Source organism: Myxocyprinus asiaticus, chromosome 28, assembly GCF_019703515.2.
Source record: "Myxocyprinus asiaticus isolate MX2 ecotype Aquarium Trade chromosome 28, UBuf_Myxa_2, whole genome shotgun sequence".
NCBI lineage: Eukaryota > Metazoa > Chordata > Actinopteri > Cypriniformes > Catostomidae > Myxocyprinus > Myxocyprinus asiaticus.
Window position 1 is genome coordinate 41,517,559 of NC_059371.1, and position 25,807 is coordinate 41,543,365.

The 25,807-nt window shown below is 42.4% G+C and overlaps 1 protein-coding gene across 8 annotated transcripts in view; it reads left to right on the forward strand.

Moving 5' to 3' along the window:
- The window catches only part of LOC127418564 (gastrula zinc finger protein XlCGF57.1-like), a 105,486-nt gene that overhangs the window by 18,014 nt on the left and 61,665 nt on the right, over positions 1-25,807 (forward strand). For 2 of the 8 annotated variants that reach the window (XR_007893505.1, XM_051659154.1), the window contains exons 1-2: positions 15,491-15,552; positions 17,633-18,191. The exons of 2 other annotated variants lie outside the window; for them this stretch is intronic. Coding sequence is in view for 5 of the 6 variants with exons in the window: in XM_051659154.1 (XP_051515114.1) it covers positions 15,517-15,552; positions 17,633-18,191 (595 nt within the window). In the remaining variant the exon portion in view is untranslated. Of the gene's footprint in view, positions 1-15,490; positions 15,553-17,591; positions 18,192-25,807 lie in introns of those variants that run through there. 4 more of the 8 variants (XM_051659155.1, XM_051659157.1, XM_051659146.1 and 1 more) reach the window with 4 other exon arrangements.

The following is a 25,807-nucleotide window of genomic DNA, read 5'->3' on the forward strand; positions in this document are numbered from 1 at the left end:
AAAATTTGGGTAAACTGAACCCTTTTTTTCTCAAAATCACTCAAATGTGTATTAAAAACTTTGACTGTTTACTGAGGTTTTAGTTGATGTGTTTTAATTCACATCACAAGAACGTATTGCAGGTCAGAGGGGGTTGAATAATTTTGATTGCAACTGTATATATATATATATATATATATATGTGGTAGACTTCTGCCTATCCTATGAAGGAGGAAGCGGGCGCCAGGTGAACAATGCACATAAGATTTTAATGCCACACTTTTCAGTGAACATCAAAACATAAACGTGCTTTTCAGCAAAATAAATAAACACATTCAACAACACTCAACAGCCTTGCTTTTCAGCAGTCACTGTGACACACACACACAGCTCTGTGCATCTCTCTCTCCCCGTCTACTGCTGTCTTCTCTCCTTAAATACTTCCGCCGCTCCTCCCTGGAACACGAGACCGGTGTGGCCCTCAGGTGGAACTCGTTTACCACTTATCTCTCCGGCCTCGCACTGCCCCGACGCTGCTCGGCCACACCCTGCTTGCAACATACACCCATTGCCAAACTCAGGCCGGGGAGTCACCTCTTGAGAGGGAGTGTTGGTGAATAGGCTTCTGGGAATAGGAACAGGACGAGGGGAAGGAGAGGGGGTTGGAGGAGAAAGAGAGAGAGATGGGCACACCGGCACCCGAACACGCTGCCAAACAGTCCTCAGCCAGCTGCACTGCCTCCATCAGCTATGCTGCGCGATGACGCTTGACCCTCTTCAGCCATCCCTTTCGGTTGCTGGCTGAAAAATGTTCCAGCATCACCAGATCGGCATTCAAGGAGGTGGAACTCGTTTACCATTTATCTCTACAGCCTCACTGTGCGCCGACGCCTCTCGGCCACGCCCTGCTTGCCACAATATATATAGATAAATAGATTCACATTTATATCATATTATGTATTACATTTATTTTAACAAACATGTTTACATACATAAAAGCATATCCTGTATAATACACTTCCGTTAAAAACAATTGGCATAATGTTAAAACTGCCAAATAATCACAGATGCAAAAATATTAACAGAACTTCAACTAGAAGGTAATAATGTTACTAAACCAATTTGATGTGGTTGTTGCATTTTCATCAGTGGACCCTCACAATGAAATGCATGCTGTTTTTTCTTCAATCATTGGATCGGATCATAAGCAGAGAACATGAAACATAAGTACTGTCGCTCAATGTCGCATGTTTTAAAAATGCACTCTTAACATTTTAAATATGTTTTCACTGTAATGTTCTATCTGCAAAATAGACTGCAGAAGATGAAAGTTGAGTGTTTTAACTTTAATTTGATACCAATTTTGTGAAAGATATAAGTGTCTTATATCTTCAGTGCAATGTGTAATTAAGATCAAAATTGAGATGTATGTTTAGTCTTGGGGGCTAATCACATGGATGTGACTATTTTGGGTCACGGTCATAGCGCCACCATCTGGCAGCAGAAAGTGTGGCTTTTACAACAGACTTAAAAATAGTCCTCTTTTATTTACCCAAATTGCTTAATTGTTTAGAATAATGCCAAATGCATGTGTCCACCTTGCATTTTCCATTCGGATGCAGAGTGGACCCTGTTCGAACGAGCTAAACCACTCTCTCATTTGAACAGTCTCCCATACGAATCGCAGCGTGAGCCCTCCCTTTCGAATGCAGCGCAAGCCATCTCTCGTTCTCACCTTCCCTGTGTGAATGCCGTGACCCCATCCACTTTCATGATGAGTGGAGGTCTCCTGTTGAATCACAATGTAGCCCCTCTCGACCAACCATCGTACAAGAACGCACCTTCAAACAAACGTGTAAAGCGCTCCCTCTATACAGTTTTGGGGGGGAGAACATTTCAGAATATTCGCCAAGCCAATTTACCAAATAGAATTGTTGCCGGCTCACTGTCCTAAATACTTCCTGCCATAGTCATAGTACCGATCTTTCATCTTAACACCTTTTTGGGGGGTAATCAGGACTCGAGTCAAGTCTCGAGCTCCGAGCCCTCCAGTATATGGACAGCAAGCCAAATACATTTACCGCTTCAAGACAAGATTACATTTACATACGAACTACTGAATCAAGCTTTAGTGGATTCTGGCTGTTCTCAAACCACCATCCACCAACTGTTGGTACAAGACGGGCATTGAGCACAAATAATTGGGTGAAGGTGCGGTGTGTGTATGGGGATATTCACACGTATCCGGTGGTTACCACTGAGATACTATTCAGGGGGAGAAAACATAGAGTGGAGGCCACGGTTAATTGCCGCCTCACCCATCCGCTGATTTTGGGGACGAATTGGCCTGATTTTAAGAATTTGTTAAGGGAAATTTGTGCAGATGGGTCCTATGAAATAATGTCTCGGTGTAACGTGTGATGCTATGGCTGGGGAGGCGGTGACAGGGCCGTCTACGTCTATTCTGCATCAGGCTAGCAAGGGAGGAGGTCCCTGCCCTCAGGGAATTCCCTGAGGGGGATTTCCCTCTAGAGCAGTCACGTGACGAGTCTCTGAAACACGCATTTGACCAAGTGAGAGTAATCAATGGTCAACAGCTCCGGCCTGACGTCGCTCTCACATACCCATATTTTTCAATTATCAAAGATAGGTTGTATCGAGTGACACAGGACACTCAAAAAAAAAAAGAAAATACAACCCAGTTATTAGTCCCGAAGAGCCATCGGGAAGTGATTTTCCAGGCAGCTCACCATATCTAATGGATGGCCATTTAGGACAGAAAAGAACACAACCAAATAATGGCCCGTTTTTTTGGGCCAGGCATTCACTGGGACGTTTGCAGGTGGTGTTTGGATTGCTGTGAATGTCAGTTGGTGAATCCACCGGCCACCCCAAAAGCTTCCATTGTGCCCTCTACTGCTGATTGAGGTACCCTTTGAGAGAATTGGTATGGACCTCATCGGGCCATTAGAACAGAGTGCACATGGACATCACTTTGCATTAGTTCTGGTGGACTATGCAACGCGATATAACAGTTGCCCCTGTGCAACATCTCAGCACATAGTGTTGCGGAGGCACTCTTCAGAATAATCTCCTGAGTGGGGATTCCAAAAGAAATCCTCACTGACCAGGGCACTACATTAATGTCACAAACACTATGCGATCTGTACAAATTATTATGTATTAAATCGATTCGCACCAGTGTTTACCACCCACAAACCAATGGGCTGGTGGAACAATATAATAAAATCCTGAAAAACATAATCCGTAAATTCGCACATGAGGATGCTAGAAATTGGGATATGTGGCTTGATCCCCTGTTATTTGTAGTGCAAGAGGTCCCGCAAGCCTCCACAGGGTTATCCCCATTCGAGCTGCTGTATGGGCATCAGCCGTGCGGCGTGCTCGATGTCATACGGGAAGCTTGGGAGGAGGGACCTTCAAACAGTAAAAACGAAATTCAGTACGTTCTTGATCTTAGAGCAAAACTCCACACTTTCGGTCAAATAACACAGGGGAATTTGCTCCAAGAAACGTCAAAGCTGGCTGTATAACAGGGGCACTCAACTATGGGAATTTGCACCAGTAGATAAAGTGCTTGTATTACTGCCCACCTCAAGCTCTAAATTACTCGCCAAGTGGCAAGGGCCCTTTGAGATCACACAGCGAGTTGGAGATCTCTAGTACAGAAAAAATACAAACACTGTATAATCAATATACATCAACCACTCCATCCACAGATGTAATAAGGAAAAAAATTAATTAATTAAAACAAAGAAGTACGTCCTGGGACGTAACATGAGGTTAAGCGAATGGATAGGGGCAGAGCATGTCAAGTTTACCATCTCAACTTCTTCAAATCATTTAGGGAGGAAGTCCCTGTGGCCTTGGCGACAATAGTTCCCGAGGGGGGTGGAGCTAGGGCCAGAGGTGACATTCAAACCTAATCAGTTCACCCCGGTCCCGTGTGGAGACCACCTCTCACCGTCGCAGCTCACAGAGGTAGCCAAGTTGCAAGTTGAATTCGTAGAAGTGTTCTCGCCTCTCCCTGGTCGTACGAACCTCATAGAGCACCTCATCGAGACCAACCCGGGGATGGTGGTTTGTAGCTGCCCCTATTGCCTTCCTGAACACAAAAAAAGGTTGTTCAGGAAGAATTAGAGGCAATGCTCGAGATGGGCATAATAGAAGTGTCACACAGCGATTCGGCCAGCCCGGTGGTTCTGGTACCTAAGAGCGATGGGATGGTCTGATTCTGTGTGGACTACCGAAAAATGAACGCGGTGTCTAAATTTGACGCATACGCAATGCCACAGATTGACAAATTACTCAATCGGTTCGACACTGGATTTAACAAAGGGTTATATAGCAGATCACCTTAACTCTAATCTCCCGAGAAAAAACACACCATTCGGTTTACACCAATTCGTGACCCTTCCGTTCGGTTTGATTGGGGCCCCCGCCACATTCCAGCTTCTCATGGACAAAATTCTCAGACCACATACGGCATATGCTGCCACTTATCTAGATGATATCATCATTTACAGTAATGATAGCCATTCTGAGATCGCTGCGGCGGGCGGGGCTCACGGCCATCCCGAAGAAGTTCGCAATTGGGCGGGTGGAAGTTCGGTATCTGGGGTTCCACTTGGGCCACGGGCAGGTGCGTCCCCAAATTAACAAAACCACAGCAACCCAGCACCCAAGAGCAAAAAGGAGGTGAGACAGTTTCTGGGGCTGGCTTGCTACTACCGAAGGTTTGTGCCTATTGTTGGGCCTCATGTATTCAGATAGAAGACAAAGGCAGGCCTAACACAGTCGTAAAACCTAACTGAGGCCCACACACTCCGTCATAAATCTTACTGATAAAAACTGTGCCAAAATCAAACAAAGGGAGTCCAAAACAGACTACAAATCCCATGAAGCCTTGCTCACTAAAGGATCAAACTTTCAACTCCTATTGGATGAGGTACACAACAACCATGACGTCATCGGGAGTAGACATCAACCGATTTTTTAAAAACAGCCAATAATCGGGGCCAATTATCTCCTGCCAATCAAAAGATTATGGAATAAATGTGTCGGACAGAAATCATGCTGTGTGTAAAAGAAAATGTCTCTTGTGTGGAATTACTTTGAATTGGGTGACAATGACGCAGAGTTGCAATATGCAAGCTTTGCACTGCTAGAATTTCATGAGGTGGAACTACCATTTAAACTTTAAACAAGAGTCGTACCGATACCAATTTTTGAAGACCGATACAAGTACAAAGTACCTAGTTTTAGGTATCGGCCAATACTGAGTAGTTTTGTGTTTGTATACGAATGCCATTCTGTTTGTATTAAAAATGTAATTCAGGACCATTTACCAGGGTGTAGCTAATCTTTTTTATTCTTTATTTATTTTTATGTATTTTTTTTTATCCCCTTTTCTCCCCAATTTTTGGCATGCCCAATTCCCATTACTTACTTGGTCCTCGTGGTGGCGTGGTTACTCAACTCAATCCAGGTGGCGGAGGACAAGTCTCAGTTGCCTCTGCTTCTGAGACAGTCAATCCGTGCATCTTATCACGTGGCTCACTGTGCATGACACCGCGGAGACTCACAGAACGTGGAGGCTCATGCTATTCTCCACGATCCACGCACAACTTACCACGCACCACATTGAGAGAGAGAACCACTAATCTCGACCATGAGGAGGTTACCCCATGTGACTCTACCCTCCCTAGCAACCGGGCCAATTTGGTTGCTAAGGAGACCTGGCTGGAGTCACTCTGTACACCCTGGATTCGAACTCGTGACTCCAGGGGTGGTAGTCAGTGTCAATAGTCGCTGAGCTACCCAGGCTCCCAGGTGTAGCTAACCTTAAAAAGTAACCAAGCTAATATGTGTGATACCAGTGGTGATTTCTCAGGGCCAGCAAAGCCTTCTCTGCTGGCATAACATGCCTAATAAATGCTTATAAGCAAAGCGTGTCACTGTTTCACAAATCGCATGCTCCTTAGCTGAAGCACCACGTGAGTCTGAGCTCCACCCCGTTAGGCCTTCAGAGTTTCTGCAGAATCCCTCAACAGTGCAAATGAATGGGCATCTAAAGTCAGATTGTCAGATTCATCAGCCAATCAGATTGATTTATTTGTTCTTAGTGGTTGTGGTCTTTAGGATATGTCCCAGTCCAAGGCCTTCTAGCTGGCCTTGAGTGACGCAATCATGCTTTAAGTGATGTATGTAATTTGAAAGCGAAGACCGCAAGATCTTGCTGATGAGACGGCTGTCATCACTGCCTCATCACCATTGAGAAAGAGATCCTTATGGATTTAAAAACCTGAGATGTTCTGCATGATTGTGCGATTGATTAATTAAACAGGAAAGGAGGGCTGGTTTTCAAATTGGTAAGTGTTTTTGCATTGTTATAGCAACATCATGAGTTTTCTAAGTGTAAATTAGGCTGCTGGAGCATTCAGTGTCTGATCAAGTTTTGAAAAGTAACCATGTAACCTTACGAAACAAAATGTATTGCAAGCAACATTAAAATCGCAAATATTATTAGAGAGTTTTTCTTCTTATTAGACCTCCTTGGTTCTGGCTTTCGTGCGTGGACATGTTTTTAAAATGTCAATTGGTATTATTAGTTGACTGCCACTTAATGTATGATACGGTGTCTTATTCATTGTGAAACTTTGTTTCTTAATGGCATGAATCGCATGAATGAAGGCATTGATGCCGAAAAGGCATTCGATATGGTAGAATGGGATTATCTTTTTAAGATTTTGGAAATGTACGGGTTCAGGAATACTTTTATTGGATGGACTAAGTCATTTTAAAGACACCCGGTAACAGTGGTACAAACAAATGGATTAATTTCAGATTATTTTAGCCTGGATAGGGGCACCCAGCAGGGTTGCTCTCTTTCCCCATTATTGTTCTGTCTTGCCCTGGAACCATTGGGCTGCCACTGTGTGATACGTTATTCATGCTTCAACAATGTTATTTTATGCATATAGTTCTGGACATTTATGGAGTGGACAATCAGGCCTTAGTATTGATTGAGTGTTCTTGTCATGACCTTGGTCTGGCAGCCCTCTCCCTTCAAAGTTCTGTGGGCATGTTTGTCTTTGTTTTGTGTTTAAGCACATGGTTCTGTCAGTGTTTGTGTCAGTCATGTGCTCCCCTAACCCTGCCTACTTGTTTCCCCTTGCCACACCTCATCTAGTCCTTGTTATGTTGATTGTCTTCACCTGTTCCTCATGTGCCTTCCCTCTATATATTGTGTCCTTTTCCCTCTCATGTTTGTTAGATTGTTTTGTGTGTTGGTTAGTCTGTTCCTGTTTCTAGTCATGTTCCTGATCTCGGTTGGTCCTTGTTGGTGTCCCTGTTCAGGTTTCTGTTTTGTCAGTTTTCTCTCCCTGTGAGAGAATTGTGTTGCCTGTTGGTTTTCTTTTGTTTAATAAAATCAGTTATTTCTTTCATTTCTGCATTTGGGTCCTCATTCCTGCAAAAACTGTGACAGTTCTGGGTTTGTTGAGTTATGCCTGAGAGTTCAATGTACATTTGATTGCTTTTTCCTGTGCTTAGGCCTGCCGCAATGATTAATTAATCATCTGTTCGCCGTTATTTGATAACCACGATTGTGTACTTCAAATTCTAATGTCAAAAAAGGGATTTTTTTCCCTGATTAACACGTTTTATTGATTCACACAATTGATACAGAAAAGCAAAACATATATTCACAGAATCAACATTTAACCCCCATTATTCCCTTTCCCCCTCCCAATCCCCAACCCCACCCTGACCCTCAACAGATATCCCTGTGGTTATACTTGAGTATACACACAAAAAAAAAGAAAGAAAACATATATATATATATATATATATATATATATATATATATAAATAAAATATTCACAATATAAAACTACACTTCTCTCTCCACTGCCCCTCCATAAGAGTCCTCAAAAAAGGCCAAATAGCTGCCCCATTTTTAATTAAATAAATCTAAGTTGCATAGCCTTCTACATGACATTTCCTCGAATGCCGCTACCCTCCCCATCTCTGTGCTCCACTCTTGAAATGAGGGCGCTCCAGCCGACTTCCATCCCCTAAGAATAATTTGTCTGCTGATCCTAACACTGGCTAGGACCTAATTTTTTATGCATTTATTCCCTATATTAATGACCGCCCCATCGCCTAAAATACAGAGTCTGGGGCAAAATGAAATTTGAGTGCCCAATACGTCACACATAAAACTCTGAACCCTCAACCAAAATTCTTGTATCTTAACACACCACCAAAAAGAATGGGTTGTTTCCCCATCTTCTGATTAGCATCACCAGCAGGTGGGTGTGTCTTTAAGACCAAGCCTATACAATCCAGAGGGGGTCCAATAGAATCAATGTGAAATCTTAAATTGCATAAGGTGCACCCTTGCGCATCTCTAGATGTAGACTTGACGTTTTTTAGTATCCTAGCCCAAACTCCCTCCTCCAATACCAAGTTTAAACCTTTCTCCCATAATCTCTTGAGAGAAGTTGAAGCTCCGTCCCCCAGATTCTGAATTAGCAGAGAGTAATACACTGATGCCTCATGGTCTTTTCCAAAAGCAGTAATCACCACTCCCAGAGTATCTGCCGCTTTAGAGGGGTCTATGCTACTCCCAAAAATAGTACAGAGCAGGTGGCACAGCTGTAAATACATGAAGAATTGAGACGTGGGAATCCCAAAATGTTTAACCATATTTTCAAAGGATCGCAACACTCACTCTCATATAGGTCACCGAGCGCATTAACCTTCCTCACAATCCACTCTTCCCAATCATAGATAAATGTAATGAAGCCCACCTGCCCACATCGCTCGAAAACTTTTTATTAAAGGGTCAAAATTAACTCTTAACTAAATCACACAAATTTGCTGGGAATAAAATACCCAAATACTTAATGCTCTGTTTGGGCCACTGGACGGCGCAGTATGCTCTGATCTCAGAGCCAAAGCTACGGATTTAGACCAATTAACTCTGTATCCTGAGATTTTAGAATAATTATTAATAATTCTGTGAAGGTAAGGCGTAGATCTAGTGGGGTCGGAGACGAATAATAAAATATAATCTGCATAAAGCAAAAGCTTATGCACCACACCTCCCGCCATCACCTCTGGAAAATCATCCTCCTTTCATATCGTGGCTGTTAATGGTTTCAGGGCAAGACAGAACAATAATGGGGAAAGAGAGCAACCCTGCCGGGTGCCCCTATCCAGGCTAAAATAATCTGAAATTAATCCATTTGTTTGTACCGCTGTTACCGGGTGTCTTTAAAATAACTTAGTCCATCCAATAAAAGTATTCCTGAACCCGTACATTTCCAAAATCTTAAAAAGATAATCCCATTCTACCATATCGAATGCCTTTTCAGCATCAAGTGACATGGCAGCGACGGAGTCTGATCATTTTCCACTGACCACATGACATTAATGAATTGCCTAATGTTATCAGAAGAGCTACGGCCCCGAATAAACCTCACCTGATCTATATGTATAAGAGTTGTCATAACTTGACTTAATCAGTTATAAAAAAAATTGTAACAATATTTTAACGTCTAGGTGGATCAGAGAAATTGGCTGGTACCTCTTACACTCACTTGGATCTTTGTCCTTTTTAAGAATCAGACTGATCCGGGCTTGTGTCATGGTTGGCAGAAACTTTCCATTCTTTAAATAATTCCGTATAGACTTCTAGCAAAAGTGGAGTCGGTTCTGTAGCATACTATCTAGAAAATTCAGCGGCAAAGCCGTCTGGCCCCGGAATCTTGCCTGTAGGCAAGGCCTTAATTACCTCGACAAGCTCCTCCAAGTTTATCTCAGAATCAAGGTAATTTTATTGCTCAGCTGACAGTTTAGGAAGTTCTAATGGTTCCACAACATTTCTAATATCCTCTTCAATAGACAAAGATGTGGAACTATAAAGATCAAGATAAAATTATTTAAAAGCATAATTAATATCAGTGGCCAAGGTAAATATTTCACCACCAGCAGATTTCACTGAGGGAATGGTAGAAAATGACTCTCTCTGTTTTATATATCTAGCCAAAAGCTTCCCTGCTTTGTCCCCCGACTCAAAGTATGACTGTCTTCCCCTGAATAGCCAAAACTACACCTTCCGCGACAAAATAGTATTATATCTGTATTTCAATCGGGTCAATTCCTTGAGGCCATTAGACAACATTCACCGCTTCAGCTCTGCTGATGGCACTTTTAATATTCCCTTCCAATTCCACGAGTTCTTGTGCTTTGGATTTTTTGGTGAATGAGGCATACTGTATGATCCAACCCCTAAGAACCGCCTTAAGTGCCTCCCAAGCCACACCCACAGAGGATACTGAGGACCAGTTGGTCTCCATATAGACATTGATTTCAGCCTTTTTTTATGGCCTTTTGGCTTTTTAATGGGATAGGGAAAGTAGAGAGGTGACAGGAAATGAGAGGGAGAAGAGTGGGAATAGGATCAGGAAAGGACCTCCCAAGCCAGGACTCGAAATCAGGTCACCCGTGATGCATCATCACCACATGTCATGAGTGCAGCCCACTAGGCTATGGCTCTGACATTGATTTCAGCCTTTAGCATTTGTTGGCATTCAGGATTTTGCAAAAAGCATACATTAAAGTGCTAACTATATGATTTCCTTTACTTCATATGTGGCAACACCTCTAAACACACCAGGGCGTGATCTGAGACTAAAATGTTTCGAATTGAGCAATCAACGACAGATGAAATGAGGGACTTAGATATATTTAAAAAAATCTATTCTAGAGTAAATCTTATGGACTGATGAAAATAATGTATAGTCCCTACCAGATGGGTTCAAAAGTTTCCAAATATCTGTAAGACCAAGATTTTTACACATCCTGTGAAGCATCAATGTTGCTCTAGGGGACTTGCACACTTTTGCTTCACTATGATCAAGGACTCCATCAAAAGATTAAGGTCTCCTCCCAATATTATATTATGAGGGGTGCCAGCGGCTTGCAACATCCCTTCAAGATCTATAAAAAAGCCCTGATCATCAACTTTAGCTGCATAAATATTAGCCAAAAAAAGACTTTGTCCCTGAATTTCAGCTAAAACAATGACTCTTCCTAATTTATCTTTACTCTGTTTGAGACATTTGAATTGTAGATGTTTACTTATCAGCATAATGACTCCCCTGCTCTCACTCAAGCCAGCACTATAAAAAAAAATGGCCACCCCATATCTTTCCAAATTTTTCAGCTTCCTGCGGAAAAAGATGCGTTTCTTGAAGAAACACTATATCATATTTCTTATGCTGAAGATAAGAAATAACCTTCCTTCTTTTTATGGGATGCCCCAGCCCATTCACATTCGACGTAGACAGAGACAATCCACTCATATTAACATGTGATGTTTTGACATATAAGAAAAAATAGATTGTGTGTAAACAAAATTATAAAGACCACATTCCAACATTAGTGCGAAAATCAAAACCTGAACATCACCCAGAACCAAACAAACAGAAAAAAGAAAAACTTAAGCATTGACCTCACACATGACAGCGCCAACTGGTGTCCATCCTTTCAAACTCAAACAGTCCATGTATGCCTACGAGAACCCCCGTGACATCTTTGCCATCGGATTGCTCAAGTCCGGTGTTTCTATACAAATTTTGTGAGACAGAATTACACAGCAAAAGATAATCTATAATATAAACTCCAGCCAATAGGCTGAATAAACACAAAGCACATGTAGGTTCAACCATAAAACTGTCCTGAAGTTGTGTTACTCTACAAAATAAACTCCAGCCACTAGGCAGAACCAGCTCAAAAAGAACGTGCAGATTCTTCAAACAGTCAAATTAATGTTCAGTGAGCCGGTCCACGTGGCTACGACATGAGTGCAAACTGATGACTTACTCCAATGTCTTTGCAAGAAATACTCCAGAAAACAAACTCCAGCACTAGGCAGAACCAGCACAAAAAAAAGAGCGTGCAGAATCTTCAAACAGTCAAGCGGATGTTCAGTGAGCCGGTCCACTCGGCTGCAACATGGCTACAATGAGATGACTTGCTCACTCCATTGACTTTATGAAGGACATCGCTTGCTGTGGGCATGTGAATGTTTCACAGTATCTATTCTCAGTTTGGCCGGAAACATCAGAGCAAATGCGACCTTCCGTTGATGTAAGAGTTTCTTGCATTCCTTGAATCGATCACGTTTCTCTCGTCGAATACGCAAAGTCTGGGAACAAGAAAATGCTGTGATTCTTCCAAGAAAGCTTTCCTTTGCTCCTCGCCTCGTGTAACACAAGATGTTTATCGGATGATCCCAGAAATTTGGCCAGAATTGATCGGGGCCTGTCTCCCTCTGTGGATTGATGAGCAGGAACCCTGTGAGCTCACTCGATTTCCAGTTTATGGCCTGCTATGTTTAGCAGATTCGGAAAGAGCCCATCCAGGAATTTCACCGTATCCTGTCCCTCTGCTCCCTCAGGGATTCCAACGATACAGACGTTATTCCAATGGCTACGGTTCTCCATGTCCTCCAACTTCTCCCAGACACGCTCCAAATCCACCTTGGTCACTAGCGGTTTAGCAGATAATTCCCCCTCCGATGACTCCAGATAATCGGTCCGTTTCTCGACATTCCCCACTCTTGTAACCACATCAGTAAACTTCGCATCCATGGCAGTGATCGATCGACATATCACAGCAAGATCCTCCAAGTCAGCAATGACATTCGTCAGCATTGCCGACATGTTCAGCATCTCTCACCGCATTTCCCGCACTTCTCTGACTAAACTGACTCCCAGGCTCAGGGGCGTCAGCTTGAGCATGTAAGTGTCTTTTATTGTCTCCAGAGCCTGAAGATTTTGAATTCTTTGATATATTGTCATCCTAGAACAGTTATGGAACAGAGTGTATCGAATCTCACTGGTTTATGTCATGAAAAGTATTAAAACTAGCAAAGTGCGCAGAGCTCACCGTTTACATGTCCGATCCCCGCATAGCATCCAACTTAATGGTCTAACAAAGGTAATTTTAAGTAAATTATAATATAAAGTTTGTGTGTCGCACTGTTTGCCAAATGACACAGTCACCACACTAATACACCAACACATCTGCGCACTCCCCCGACAATACAAATCATGCCTAGAGTGCCAAAATGGTCAGAAACAGCCCTGCTTGCCACGTACCGTTTAAAATTCCTTTAAGCATCTGGACATTCAGTTACTTTTTGAGGAAAAACTGTTAATAATTTCACTTATGAAGACTAGCCATTACTCCATCAGGTAATCCTGTTTCATATTTTGACTGCGGGGCACAAGTCTTAAAAAGTCTATTTTGCAAACAATTATGTAGATAAATAGGCTAAAGACCACGGTATCCTTCATTTTTGTGCATTCCAGATCGACTCGCACACGGTCAACCACATTGTTTTCAAAGCATACTCTTCTGTCCGTGAGCGAATACGAATGCGTTCGACGCATGCCCACTACAGCTGCTTTGTAACAGTCTTATATTACAGTCAATGGCAGGCGTTTCCTCCTCCGCTGGTTCCATCCAGCATGATGGCCCTTCCTCCTCCGCTGGTTCCATCCAGCACGATGGACATTCCTCCTCCACTGGTCCCGCCCAGGACATTAGCTGCTCCTCCTCCTCCTGATCAGCTGATTCTCCCCAATTCACCTGCTCGACCATCACCCCCTGTGGCATTACAGATGAAAAGGACTTTCAAACCTCAGACTCTGCCTAGACCCTCCGAGCCCTGGACTCCGCCTTGGCCCTCCGATCCCTCGATATCACTTCGGATCTATGATCCCTCGGCTCCACCGTGGTCCTCCAGTCTAACGCCTCCACCGGGGTTCCTCGTCCCTCCAGCTCCACCTTGGTCTGTCAGTCACCTGGCTCCACTTTGGCTCTCCGTTCCTCTGGCTACGCCTTGGCTCTCTGATCCTTCGGCTCCACCGGGGACCTCCATCCCTCTGGCTCCGCCTTGGTCCTCAGTCCCACTGGCTCTGCCTCAGTCTTCCGATCCCCCATCTCCGCCTTGGTCCTCCGAACCTCCAGCACCGCCTTGGTCCTCCAAGCCTCCGGTTCCACCCTGGTCCTCCAAGCCTTCGGCTACACTCCGGTCTCCAGGTTCTCCAGCTCCGCCTCCAGAGTCTCCTACGTCTCCGCCTACTACATCTCCATCTCCTGAGTCTCCTATGGCTTCACCTCCTGAGTCTCTTTTGGCTCCACATCCTAAGTCCTCCTCATCTTCCTCCAAGCCTTCCACGGCTGTCTCCAAACCTGATCCTCCTCCTAAACCTCCTGACCGTCTGCCAACTCTGTCCTGGCCCACTGATCCTCCTCCCAGGCCTCCAGACCCTCTGTCCAGTCACCCTGGATTCCTGTCACCCTTCCTTAACCCTCCGTGGCCTCCCGACAGCAAATTTCCTCCTCTCCCCTAGTCTTGACTGGGCGTCAGGAGCCGCCCCTTTGCGGGGGTGGGGTTATGTCATTTTCCCCTTGTTCATGGACTACATTTCCCAGTATGCACTTTTTGATTACACTCACCTGCCCTCCATCTTCCACAGCTGTTCCCTGTTCCCTCATTATTCATCTGTGTATATATACCCTCTTGTTTCCTTCACTCATTGTCAGTTCTTGTTCATATGTTAAGGTGTAGCGTTGATGTATATATTTAGTTATTTTGTATTCTTCCATGTTTATTGAATTACCTTCTTCCTTGCTATCATTAAAAGAGGCTGCGATTATTTCTTTATCCTCTTTTCTAAAAGATCACCACCTCGTTACACCATGAAGCAGACTCCCTTTCTATCTTCAAAAAAAAAAAAAAAAAAAAAAAAAAAAAAAACAGCTAAAGACACAACTTTTCCATGAGCACTTGACCATACATGCATTAAAAAAATTCTTGTTGCACTACAGTCTCTGTCTTTGTCTTTTTTGCTTTATGTGATGTTATAAAAGAACATACTGTATATAACACACACACACACAAAAGATGCTCATTTTTCTGACTGGATAAACTTTTCGTTTTTCTCTATTTGTTTGTAGATTAATTAAGAGTGGAAAGCGAATAAAAATACATAGGCAAAAAGGTGATTTAGAATGAAAGGATGAAAAATATTTCATATATTATAAGTTATAATTATGTTCTGTAAGTGTTCATGAGCGTTTTTCCTACAAATGTCAACACAGCTTGGGCATTTCTACCATTTTGTGAATGTGGAGCATTATTTTTATAAAACTCTTCCAAAAGACTACAATAATAGCCTAAAAATGTATGAGTTTCTATAACATCCTTTTGCCATCGTTATGTGTAAACATCAGTTACTCTGTTAATTATATCCGCCTCCTTTCTCTCCTTGTTGAACGACCGAAATGAAAGAAGATCTCAGTACAGATATCTAAAAAAGTTTTGACTTTCACTGTGCGAGTTTTTCAGGATAAATCAGTTTGTGATTCACTCCAGTCCAGTAGATGGCTGAAGAACACCGAGAGTTGTTTTTCTAACCGGCATAAAACAAGATGAAAGAAGAGCTGATAATCCGAGAGCCCAGTTCGGTACGAGTTTAATGTCTTTTACATAATTTTATGCATTTATATGTACTTCAAGATTTATGTGGATCAGTATTTTTCTGTGCATGTTGTTTTTCTCTCTTTGGCGTTTTAATGACCTTAAAATAAGCTTTTTATCTCAGCATGTTGCATTGTTTTGTGAAGGACGCTAAACGAGGTCAAGATAGTTTTGTTGTTGATATTCCCAACACATTCAGCAATAAACGGCGATAACTCTTAAACGGCTTAGAAAATATTTAGAAAGCTAATAATATTCTTCAAGCTTGTTTTCATTATTTTCAATCGATATTATGAGCATTTGCCTGCAAAAGCCGTCTCAATGTGAGTTACCCCGGGGAGAGGTCCTCCTGTCGCAGCGGTAAGGGACCGTGGAGAAAGTGCAATTTTCCAATTTTTTCCCCTTTTGTGTGTGTGTGTGTGTGTGTGTGTGTGTGTGTGTAATAGCTTGGTGTGTGAACTCCAATATAAACCTTCTTTTTGTAATAGCTTTTTTGTTAAAAAAAAAGAAAAAAAAAAAGCTTTTTTTGTTAAAGGACATAGAGACAGGAAACCAATGTCATTCAATAGAGGAGGACAGTGTGCAACTTTCACAGCCTTTCGTTTTACCCCTAGTGGTTGAATAGGGTATCGCATGTCCACAATTAACTTTCTTTTTGTAATAGCTTTTTTGTTGAAAAACACAGAGACACGAAACCAACGTCATTCAATAGAGGAGGACAGGGTGCAACTTTCACAGCCATTCGTTTTACCCCTAGTGGTCCACTCGGTGGCCAACTTTGGAACACTCCCGGGGAGCTATTTTTCTATGTAAACAAGCAGTATGCCAGTGCAGCTCCTATCTACTTGAATGGGGAAAGACCGAAATCTTCAAAATGGTGGATCTAGATTACATTTACATTTTACATTTACATTTATTCATTTGGCAGACGCTTTTATCCAAAGCGACTTACAAGAGAGGAAAACATAAGCGAATCATCTTAGGAGACAGTGGTATAAAAAGTGCTGTATTACAAAGTATCACTAGCATCATAATAGTATTCAAAATTTTTTTTTTTTTTTTTTTTAAATGACTGGTTAAGTGCTCATGGAAAAGATGTGTTTTTAGTCGTTTTTTGAAGACAGAGAGTGAGTCAGCTTCACGGATGGAGTTGGGAAGGTCGTTCCACCAACGTGATATGATGAAGCTGAAAGTCCGGGAAAGTGTTTTGGTGCCTCTTTGTGTTGGTGCAACAAGGCGACGTTCCTTAGCCGACCGCAGACTTCTAGTGGGCGCGTAGCTCTGCATAAATGATTTTAGGTATGCTGGAGCAGACCCAGTAACTGTTCTGTATGCCAGCATCAGAGCCTTGAATTTGATGATCAAAGAACATTTCTCAAATCAGCAGTAAAATCTAACTATACTGATATAGTACTCCCCGGGAGCATTCCAGAGTTGGCTGCTAAGTGGACCACTAGGGGTAAAACGAAAGGTTGTTAAAGTTGCGCACTGTCCTCCTCTATTTAATGTCGTTGGTTTCGTGTCTCTATGTTTTTCAACAAAAAAGCTATTACAAAAAGAAAGGTGATTTTGGACATGCTGTATCCTATTCAACCACTAGGGGTAAAACGAAAGGTTATGAAAGTTCTGCACTGTCCTCCTCTACTGAATGACACTAGTCTTGTGTCTCTATGTCCTTTAACAAAAAAGCTATTACAAAAAGAAATTGTATATTGGACATTCAGTTCACACACCAAGCTATTACAAAAAAAAAAAAAAAAAGGAAAAATTGCACTTTCTCCATGGTCCCTTACTTACCACTGCGACAGGAGGGTAACTCACATTGCGACGGCTTTTGCAGGCAAATGCTCATAATATTGAGTGAAAATAATGAAAACAAGCTTGAAGAATATTATTAGGTTTCCATGTTTTACAGTAATACTATTTTGGAAAGTATTTTCAAAGCCGTTTAAGAGTTATCACCATTTATCGCTGAATGTGTCTGGAAAATCAAAAACAAAACGATCTTAACCTCGCTGAATTTCAGGAGAAACGAGAATAAATTTGAGAATATCCTGTTGTGTTCAGATGTTCATCATGAGAGAGCAAATGGATGTGATTCACGCTGGAGAACAGCAGATGCTGCAGACACCAGTGAAGATTGAAGTAATACAAGTGGAGATAAAAGAAGAAAACACAACAGAGGAAAAACAGAGTGATGAAGATAATGATGAACAGCAGATGCTGCAGACACCAGTGAAGATTGAAGTGATGCAGGAGGAGATAAAAGAAGAAAACACAACAGAGGAACAACAGAGTTATGAAGATAATGATGAACAGCAGATGCTGCAGACGCCAGTGAAGATTGAAGTGAAGCAGGAGATAAAAGAAGAAAACACAACAGAGGAACAACAGAGTTATGAAGATGATGATGAACAACAGATGCTGCAGACACCAGTGAAGATTGAAGTGAAGCAGGAGGAGATAAAAGAAGAAAATACAACAAAGGAACAACAGAGTGATGAAGATGATGATGAACAGCAGATGCTGCAGAAACCAGTGAAGATTGAAGTGAAGCAGGAGGAGATAAAAGAAGAAAACACAGCAGAGGAACAACTGAGTGATGAAGATGATTTTATTCCTTCAGGTATATTTCTTCCTTTAATGATTTACATTTTCATGACAACAGAGTCAATTTAGAGTCTGTTACAAGACTCAAAAGCCTTGCGTTTCTTGAATTCAAGCAGATGGAGGGCTATATCTGTGGAGGCAAGGCATAGATCTAGTAGGGTCGGAGACGAATAATAAAATATCATCTGTTATCTCCCGCCACCACCCCTGGAAAATCATCCTCTCTTACCGCGGCTGCTAATGGTTCCAGGGCAAGACAGAACGATAATGGGGAAAGAGGGCAACCCTGCCAGGTGCCCCTATCCAAAGTAAAATAATCTGAAATTAATCAATTTGTTTGTACCGCCACTACCGGGTGTCTATAAAGTAAATTAATCCATCCAATAAAAGTATTCCCGAACCCGTACATTTCCAAAATCTTAAAAAAATAATCCCATTCTACCATATCAAACGCCTTTTCGGCGTCAAGTGAGATGGCAGCGACCGGAGTCTGATCATTCACCTTGGACCACATGATATTGATGAAACGCCTAATGTTATCAGAAGAGCACGGCCCTGAATAAACCCCACCTGATCTATATGTATAAGAAATGTCATAATTGATTAGCCAACATTTTTGACAATATTTTAACGTTTAACTGGATCAGGGAAATTGGACAGTAACTCTTACACTCACTCGGATCTTTGTCCTTTTTAAGAATCAGACTGATCCGGGCTTGTGTCATGGTTGGCGGAAGCTTTCCGTTCTATAATGATTCAGTATAAACTTTTAGCAAAAGTGGAGCCAGTTCTGAAGCATAAGATCTAAAAAATTCAGCGGCAAAGCCGTCTGGCCCCAGAGCCTATAGGCAAGGCCTTAATTACCTTGCCAAACTCCTCCAAGTTTATCTCAGAATCAAGAGAATTTTTTTGCTCAGTCATCAGTTTAGGGAGTTCCAATGGTTCCACAAAGTTTCTAATATCTTCATCAGTAGACGAAGATGTGGAACTATAGAGATCAGTGTAGAATTCTTTAAAAGCATTATTAATATTAATGGCCAAGGTAAATATTTCACCACCAGAAGATTTCACTGAGGGAATGGTAGAAAAAGAATCTCTCTGTTTTATATATCTAGCCAAAAGCTTCCCTGCTTTGTCCTGACTCAAAATATGACTTGCCCTGAATAGCCAAAACTCCACCTTCTGTGACAAAATTGTATTATATCTGTATTTCAATCGGGTCAATACTCTGAGGCCATCAGATGACATTCGGCACTTCAGCTCTGCCTCTGTACTTTTAATATTCCCTTCCAACTCCACGAGTTCTCATGCTTTGGATTTTTTGATGAATGAGACATACTGTATGATCCGGCCCCTAAGAACCGCCTTAAGTGCCTCCCAAGCCACACCCACATAGGATACTGAAGACCAGTTCGTCTCCATAAAGACATTGATTTCAGCCTTTAACATTTGTTGGAATTCAGGATTTTGAAAAAGGGATACATTAAAGTGCCAACTATATGATTTCTTTATCTCCATATGTGGCAACACCTCTAAACTCACCAGGGCGTAATCTGAGACTAAAATGTTTCCAATTGAGCAATCTACAACAGATGAAATGAGTGACTTAGAGATATATATATATATATATATTATATATAAATAAAAATCTATTCTAGAATAAATCTTATGGACTGATGAAAAAAATGTATAGTCCTACCAGATGGGTTCAAAAGTCTCCAAATATCTGTAAGACCAAGATTTTTACACATCCTGTGAAGCGTCACTGTTGCTCTAGGGGCTTGCACACTTTTGCTTCACTATAAACAAGTAATGAGTTCATCAAAAGATTAACGTCTCCTCCCAATATTATATCATGAGGGGTGCCAGCGGCTTGCAACATCCCTTCAAGATCTATAAAAAAGCCCTGATCATCAGCGTTAGGTGCGTAAATATTAGCCAAAATAAGACTTTGCCCCTGAATTTCAGCTAAAACAATAATGACTCCTAATTTATCTTTACTCTGTTTGAGACATTTGAATTGTAGATGTTTACTTATCAGTGTAATGACTCCCCTGCTCTTACTCAAGCCAGTACTAAAGAAAACATGCCCACCCCATATCTTTCCAAATTTTTCAGCTTCCTGCGGGGAGAGATGTATTTCTTGAAGAAACACTATATCATATTTCTTAAGCTTAAGAAGAGAAATAATCTTCCTTCTTTTTATGGGGTACCCCAACCCATTCACATTCCACATGGAGAGAGATAATCCACTCATATTAACATTTGACATTTTGACATATAAGAAAAAATAGATTGTGTGTCAAAAACAGGATTATAAAGACCACATTCCAACATTAATTCAACAATCAAACCCGAACATCCCCTAGAACTGAAAAAACAGAAAAAAGACAAACGCGTGCATTATTTTGGCCAGAATTGATCGGGGCCTGTCTCCTTACGTGGATCTCCGAGCCGGGACCCTGTGAGCTCGCTCGATTTCCAGCTTATGGCCTGCTATGTCGAGCAGACTCGGAAAGAGCCCATCCAGGAATTCCACTCCTTCTGGAACTTCCACGATACAGACGTTATTCCGCCGGCTACGGTTTTCCATGTCCACCAACTTCACCTGCTCCAAATCCATCTTGGTTGCTAGCTGATTGGCATATAATTCCCTCTCTGATGACTCCAGATAATTGATCCGTTTATCGACATCCCCCACTCTTGTAACCATATCAGTGAATTTCGCCTCCATGGCAGTGATCGATCGACGTATCACAGCAAGATCTTCCAAGTCAGCAATGAACTTCGTCAACATTGCCAACATGTTCAGCACTCTCGCTGCATTTCCCGCATCTCACTGACCAAATCGACTCCTGGGCCCGCGGTCTGCTCGGGGGTGTCAGCTTGAGCACGTAAGTGTCTTTTAATGTCTCCAGAGCCAGAGGATTTTGAATTCTTTGACATAACAGTTATTGAACAGAGTGTATCGAATCTCACCGGTTTGTCATAAAAATTATTAAAACTTTATTAAAACAGAGCTCGCCATTCACACGTCCAATCCTCGCATGTTGTCACATGACTCTCTCTCTCTCGTCTTTGTTTCTTAAATATAAAGATATATTACTGAACCTGTAGAGTTGTGTTCACAATGCATGCTAACCATGCGGAAATAAAGCGAACCAAACTCACAGCACCTCCTGAGATGATCGGAGATAATTTGCAGCATTCTCATAGATGACATTATTCTTGCAAACAGTTTTCAAATGAATGAAACCTAGGAAAAAAAGAGTGAAAACTCTTTACAAGCACTTGTTCCACGAGACAGGCTTGCACTGCATGCCTCTGAACAAACAAATCAGACACAAGCATTGACTGTTCTTAAAAATATAATAAAGTGTTTCTTCAAGTGCGTGTCTTTTTTTTCTTCAAGCATTTCTTGTCATGTGTCACTCCGAGACGTCTTAACAGGTCACCCACCTGTTGCGGGTAGATGAGCAAAATAATCCGTGCATGAAATACATTTGGACGAGGAACTTGCGAACTGGATTCAGCCTTGTTGCATATTGTGGGTGGCGGGTGCTACTTTCACAACCTGGGCTACTGTTTTAATATATTTGCCAACTTTCCAGATCAATGGTTTTGCCATTTCGTCGATCATCATCTGTTCGCAGTCGGCATCGGTATCTTTGTAAGACATCGTCAATATCTAATTACATCGCCCAGCCCTAGTAGAGTCTTGTGAAAAGTATTCAGTCGGTTTAAATTATTTTAAGTTATGCATTGCTTATAGCGAATCCAATATACAAAGTCCACACTTGTGCACGGGGGGGGTGGTCGCACGAGGTTAATACTACTTTGATGCAGTAAAAATGTCTGAATGCCTATAGCAGAGAGCAGCAGGTGTATTATGCTGCATTTACACAGCACATTAACAGATTGTTAAGATTTTGTCCCATCTACTTATATAATAACAGCTGTATTTACATTAATATTGCGTCAAGAGGGGCATTTTGATTAAAAAAAGAGCATTTGGCTGTTCACGCACGCTCACAGCTGCCTTCATCACAGGACTCGAGCGCACGGGCAGACTTTTTGGCATCGGTAGCTATTAAAATATTGAACTGAGCAGAGATTGCGTGGCACCCTTAGCCAGTTGTTGCGGCACCCTGCAGTTTGGGAACCATCAAATCAAATCAAATCACTTTATTGTCACACAGCCATATACACAAGTGCAATGGTGTGTGAAATTCTTGGGTGCAGTTCCGATCAACATAGCAGTCGTGACAGTGATGAGACATATACCAATTTACAATAACATCAAATTAACACAACACAATTTAAACATCTGTTATACACATAATTACACTCAACAATATACAAATAATAACATACACTGTACAGTATACAATACGCTGGTTTTTTTTTTTTTTTTTTTTTACTATATAGATACACATTATTCAATAAAAATTAAAAATAAAAATATAAAAAAAGTGTATATATATATATATAGAATGTACAGTATTGTACTGTATTGACATTCAGGCTGTCGGTTGATAGTCAGTTGTTAAGAGAGAACATAATATAATAATAATAATATAATTTATGACAGTCTGGTGTGAGATATAAGAGTAAGGGTAATAAAGTGCAGTGCTGATGTATTTTGATCATGGGAGATCAAGAGTTCAAAAGTCTGATTGCTTGGGGGAAGAAGCTATCATGGAGTCGGCTGGTGCGGGTCCTGATGCTGCGATACCGCCTACCTGATGGTAGCAGTGAGAACAGCCCATGGCTCTGGTGGCTGGAGTCTCTGATGATCCTCCGAGCTTTTTTCACACACCGCCTTGTATATATTTCCTGGAGGGAGGGAAGCTCACCTCCGATGATGTGTCTGGCAGATCGCACCACCCTTTGCAGTGCTTTGCGGTTGTGGGCGGTGCTATTGCCATACCAGGCGGAGATACAGCCAGTCAGGATGCTCTCCACAGTGCAGGTGTAGAACCGTGTGAGGATGTGGCGGTTTATTCCAAACTTCCTCAGCCGTCTCAGGAAGAAGAGGCGCTGATGAGCCTTCTTCACAACGACTTCAGTGTGGACGGACCATGTGAGTTCCTCAGTGATGTGGACACCCAGGAACTTGAAGCTGCTGGCTCTCTCCACTGGTGCTCCATTGATGGTGATGGGACTGTGTTCTCTGTCTTTTCTTCTGAAGTCCACCACAAGCTCCTTTGTCTTACTGACGCTGAGGGAGAGGTTGTGCTCCTGACACCAGTGTGTCAGAGTGTGCACCTCCTCTTTGTAGGCTGTTTCATCATTGTCAGTGATTAGACCTACCACCGTCGTGTCATCAGCAAACTTAATGATGGCATTGGAGCTATGTGTTGCCACACAGTCATGTGTGTACAAGGAATACAGGAGTGGGCTGAGAACACAGCCCTGCGGGGCTCCAGTGTTGAGGGTTAGTGATGAGGAGATGTTGCTGCCTATTCTAACCACCTGGCGTCTGCTTGACAGGAAGTCCAGGATCCAGCTGCACAGCGAGCTGTTTAAGCCCAGAGCCTGGAGTTTCTCATCTAGCTTGGAGGGCACTATGGTGTTGAATGCTGAGCTGTAGTCTACAAACAGCATTCTCACATAAGTGTTCTTTTTTTCCAGGTGGGAGAGAGCAGTGTGTATTGTAGTTGCAATGGCATCATCAGTGGAGCGGTTGTTGCGGTAAGCAAACTGCAGCGGGTCAAGATTGAGTGGCAATACAGAGCAGATGTAATCTCTGATTAGTCTCTCAAAACATTTGCTGATGATGGGGGTCAGAGCAACAGGACGCCAGTCATTTAAACAAGTTATTTTTGATTGTTTTGGTACAGGCACAATGGTGGATGTTTTAAAGCATGTGGGGACTACAGACAAAGAGAGGGAAAGGTTGAAAATGTCCGTAAAAACACCAGCCAGCTGGTTCGCGCACGCTCTGATGACGCGGCCCGGAATGCCGTCTGGGCCCGCGGCTTTGCGGATATTCACCTGTCGGAAGGATCGGGTTACATCCGCTACAGAGACGGAGAGTGAACTAACCTCTGTAGCTTCGGCCGCGAGAGCTCTCTCCGCGAGGGCGGTGTTATTTCCCTCGAAACGAGCATAAAAAGTATTTAGCTCATCCGGTAGAGAGGCAGCGGTGTTCATGGCGGAGTTTTTATTCCCTTTAAAGTCCGTGATGATGTTAATTCCCTGCCACATGCTTCTAGAGTTGGTGGTGTTAAACTGTCCTTCAGTCTTGCTCCTGTACTGGCGTTTTGCTGTTTTGATAGTTTTTCGGAGGGCATAACTGGCTTGTTTATGCTCCTCCGCGTTCCCGGAATTAAAAGCGGAGGTCCGCACATTAAGTGCCGCGCGAACATCGCTATTGATCCATGGCTTCTGATTCGGATAGATTCGTACAGTTCTGGTCGGAATCACTTCCTCTACACACGTTCTGATGAAACACATTACGCTATCAGCGTAAAGCTCGATGTCGTCATCAGAGGCGGACCGGAACATCTCCCAGTCCGTGTGATCAAAACAGTCCTGTAGCATAGAGTCTGATTGGTCCGACCAGCACTGGATCGTTCTGAGGGTGGGTGCTTCCTGTTTCAATTTCTGCCTGTAAGCGGGCAGAAGCAGAATGGCAGAGTGGTCCGATTTGCCAAATGGTGGGCGGGGGAGGGATTTGTAGCCATCCCGGAACGGAGAGTAGCAATGGTCCAAAACCCGGTCCCCTTGTGTGTTGAAACTAATGTGCTGGTGATATTTTGGTGCGACTGATTTTAAACTGGCTTTATTAAAGTCCCCGGTCACAACGAACGCGGCCTCAGGGTGCGGAACCATTGCGCGGCCTCAGGGTGCGGAACCATTGCGCTAGACTAACGTATTTGGCTGTTGTGTTTCCTAGTTTATTCAGCATCTTGTGCAGGAGTGCTGTTTTTTAGATGCCATATCAATTTAAAGAGTCTCGAAGTGAATTCCAAAATTACATTTGACCGCCTTACAAAGGAATGCCACTGGAACGTTAACGTACATAGCTGAATCGTTGTCATTTAGGAATAAGATCGCGAGGGTGCCTGAATCGAGATCCTGATCTTTCAACAATTAATCATGCAGCTCTTGTTGACTTAATCAACAAGCAATTTTACCCTGGTATGGTAGGTGGCTCAATGCACCTTTCAGCTGGTCCGCCCTCCTCCCATCATGAGTGAAAAGAAGAACCACTTAGCAAAACAACCAAAGACAAGCAAACAAGTTTTCTAGCGAGCAGATTGAAAAAAGAAAACAGATTTCTCTACAAGCTGCAGCAGTGATGACAAGTTTGCTCAACGAGAAATAAAACATTCGAGACACTTCACAAACTATTTCAGTTCACCTGCTGGATGAGTTGAATGGCAGTATTATCATGTGTACACAGTCTGAGGGGTGATTAGAATCGAGTGTAAAAAATATTAACGGTTAAAACATGTTATCAACTGGAACAATACTGATCATTTGCTACTGCCACACATACTGTACTTGTGTTAAGTGCATTTGTTTAAATCACGACGTAATGCATACTCATAATGACTGTTAATGGTGCAATATGTAATATATTTACTGTACTAAAGCATAAAAGTATCATCATATATTATCAGA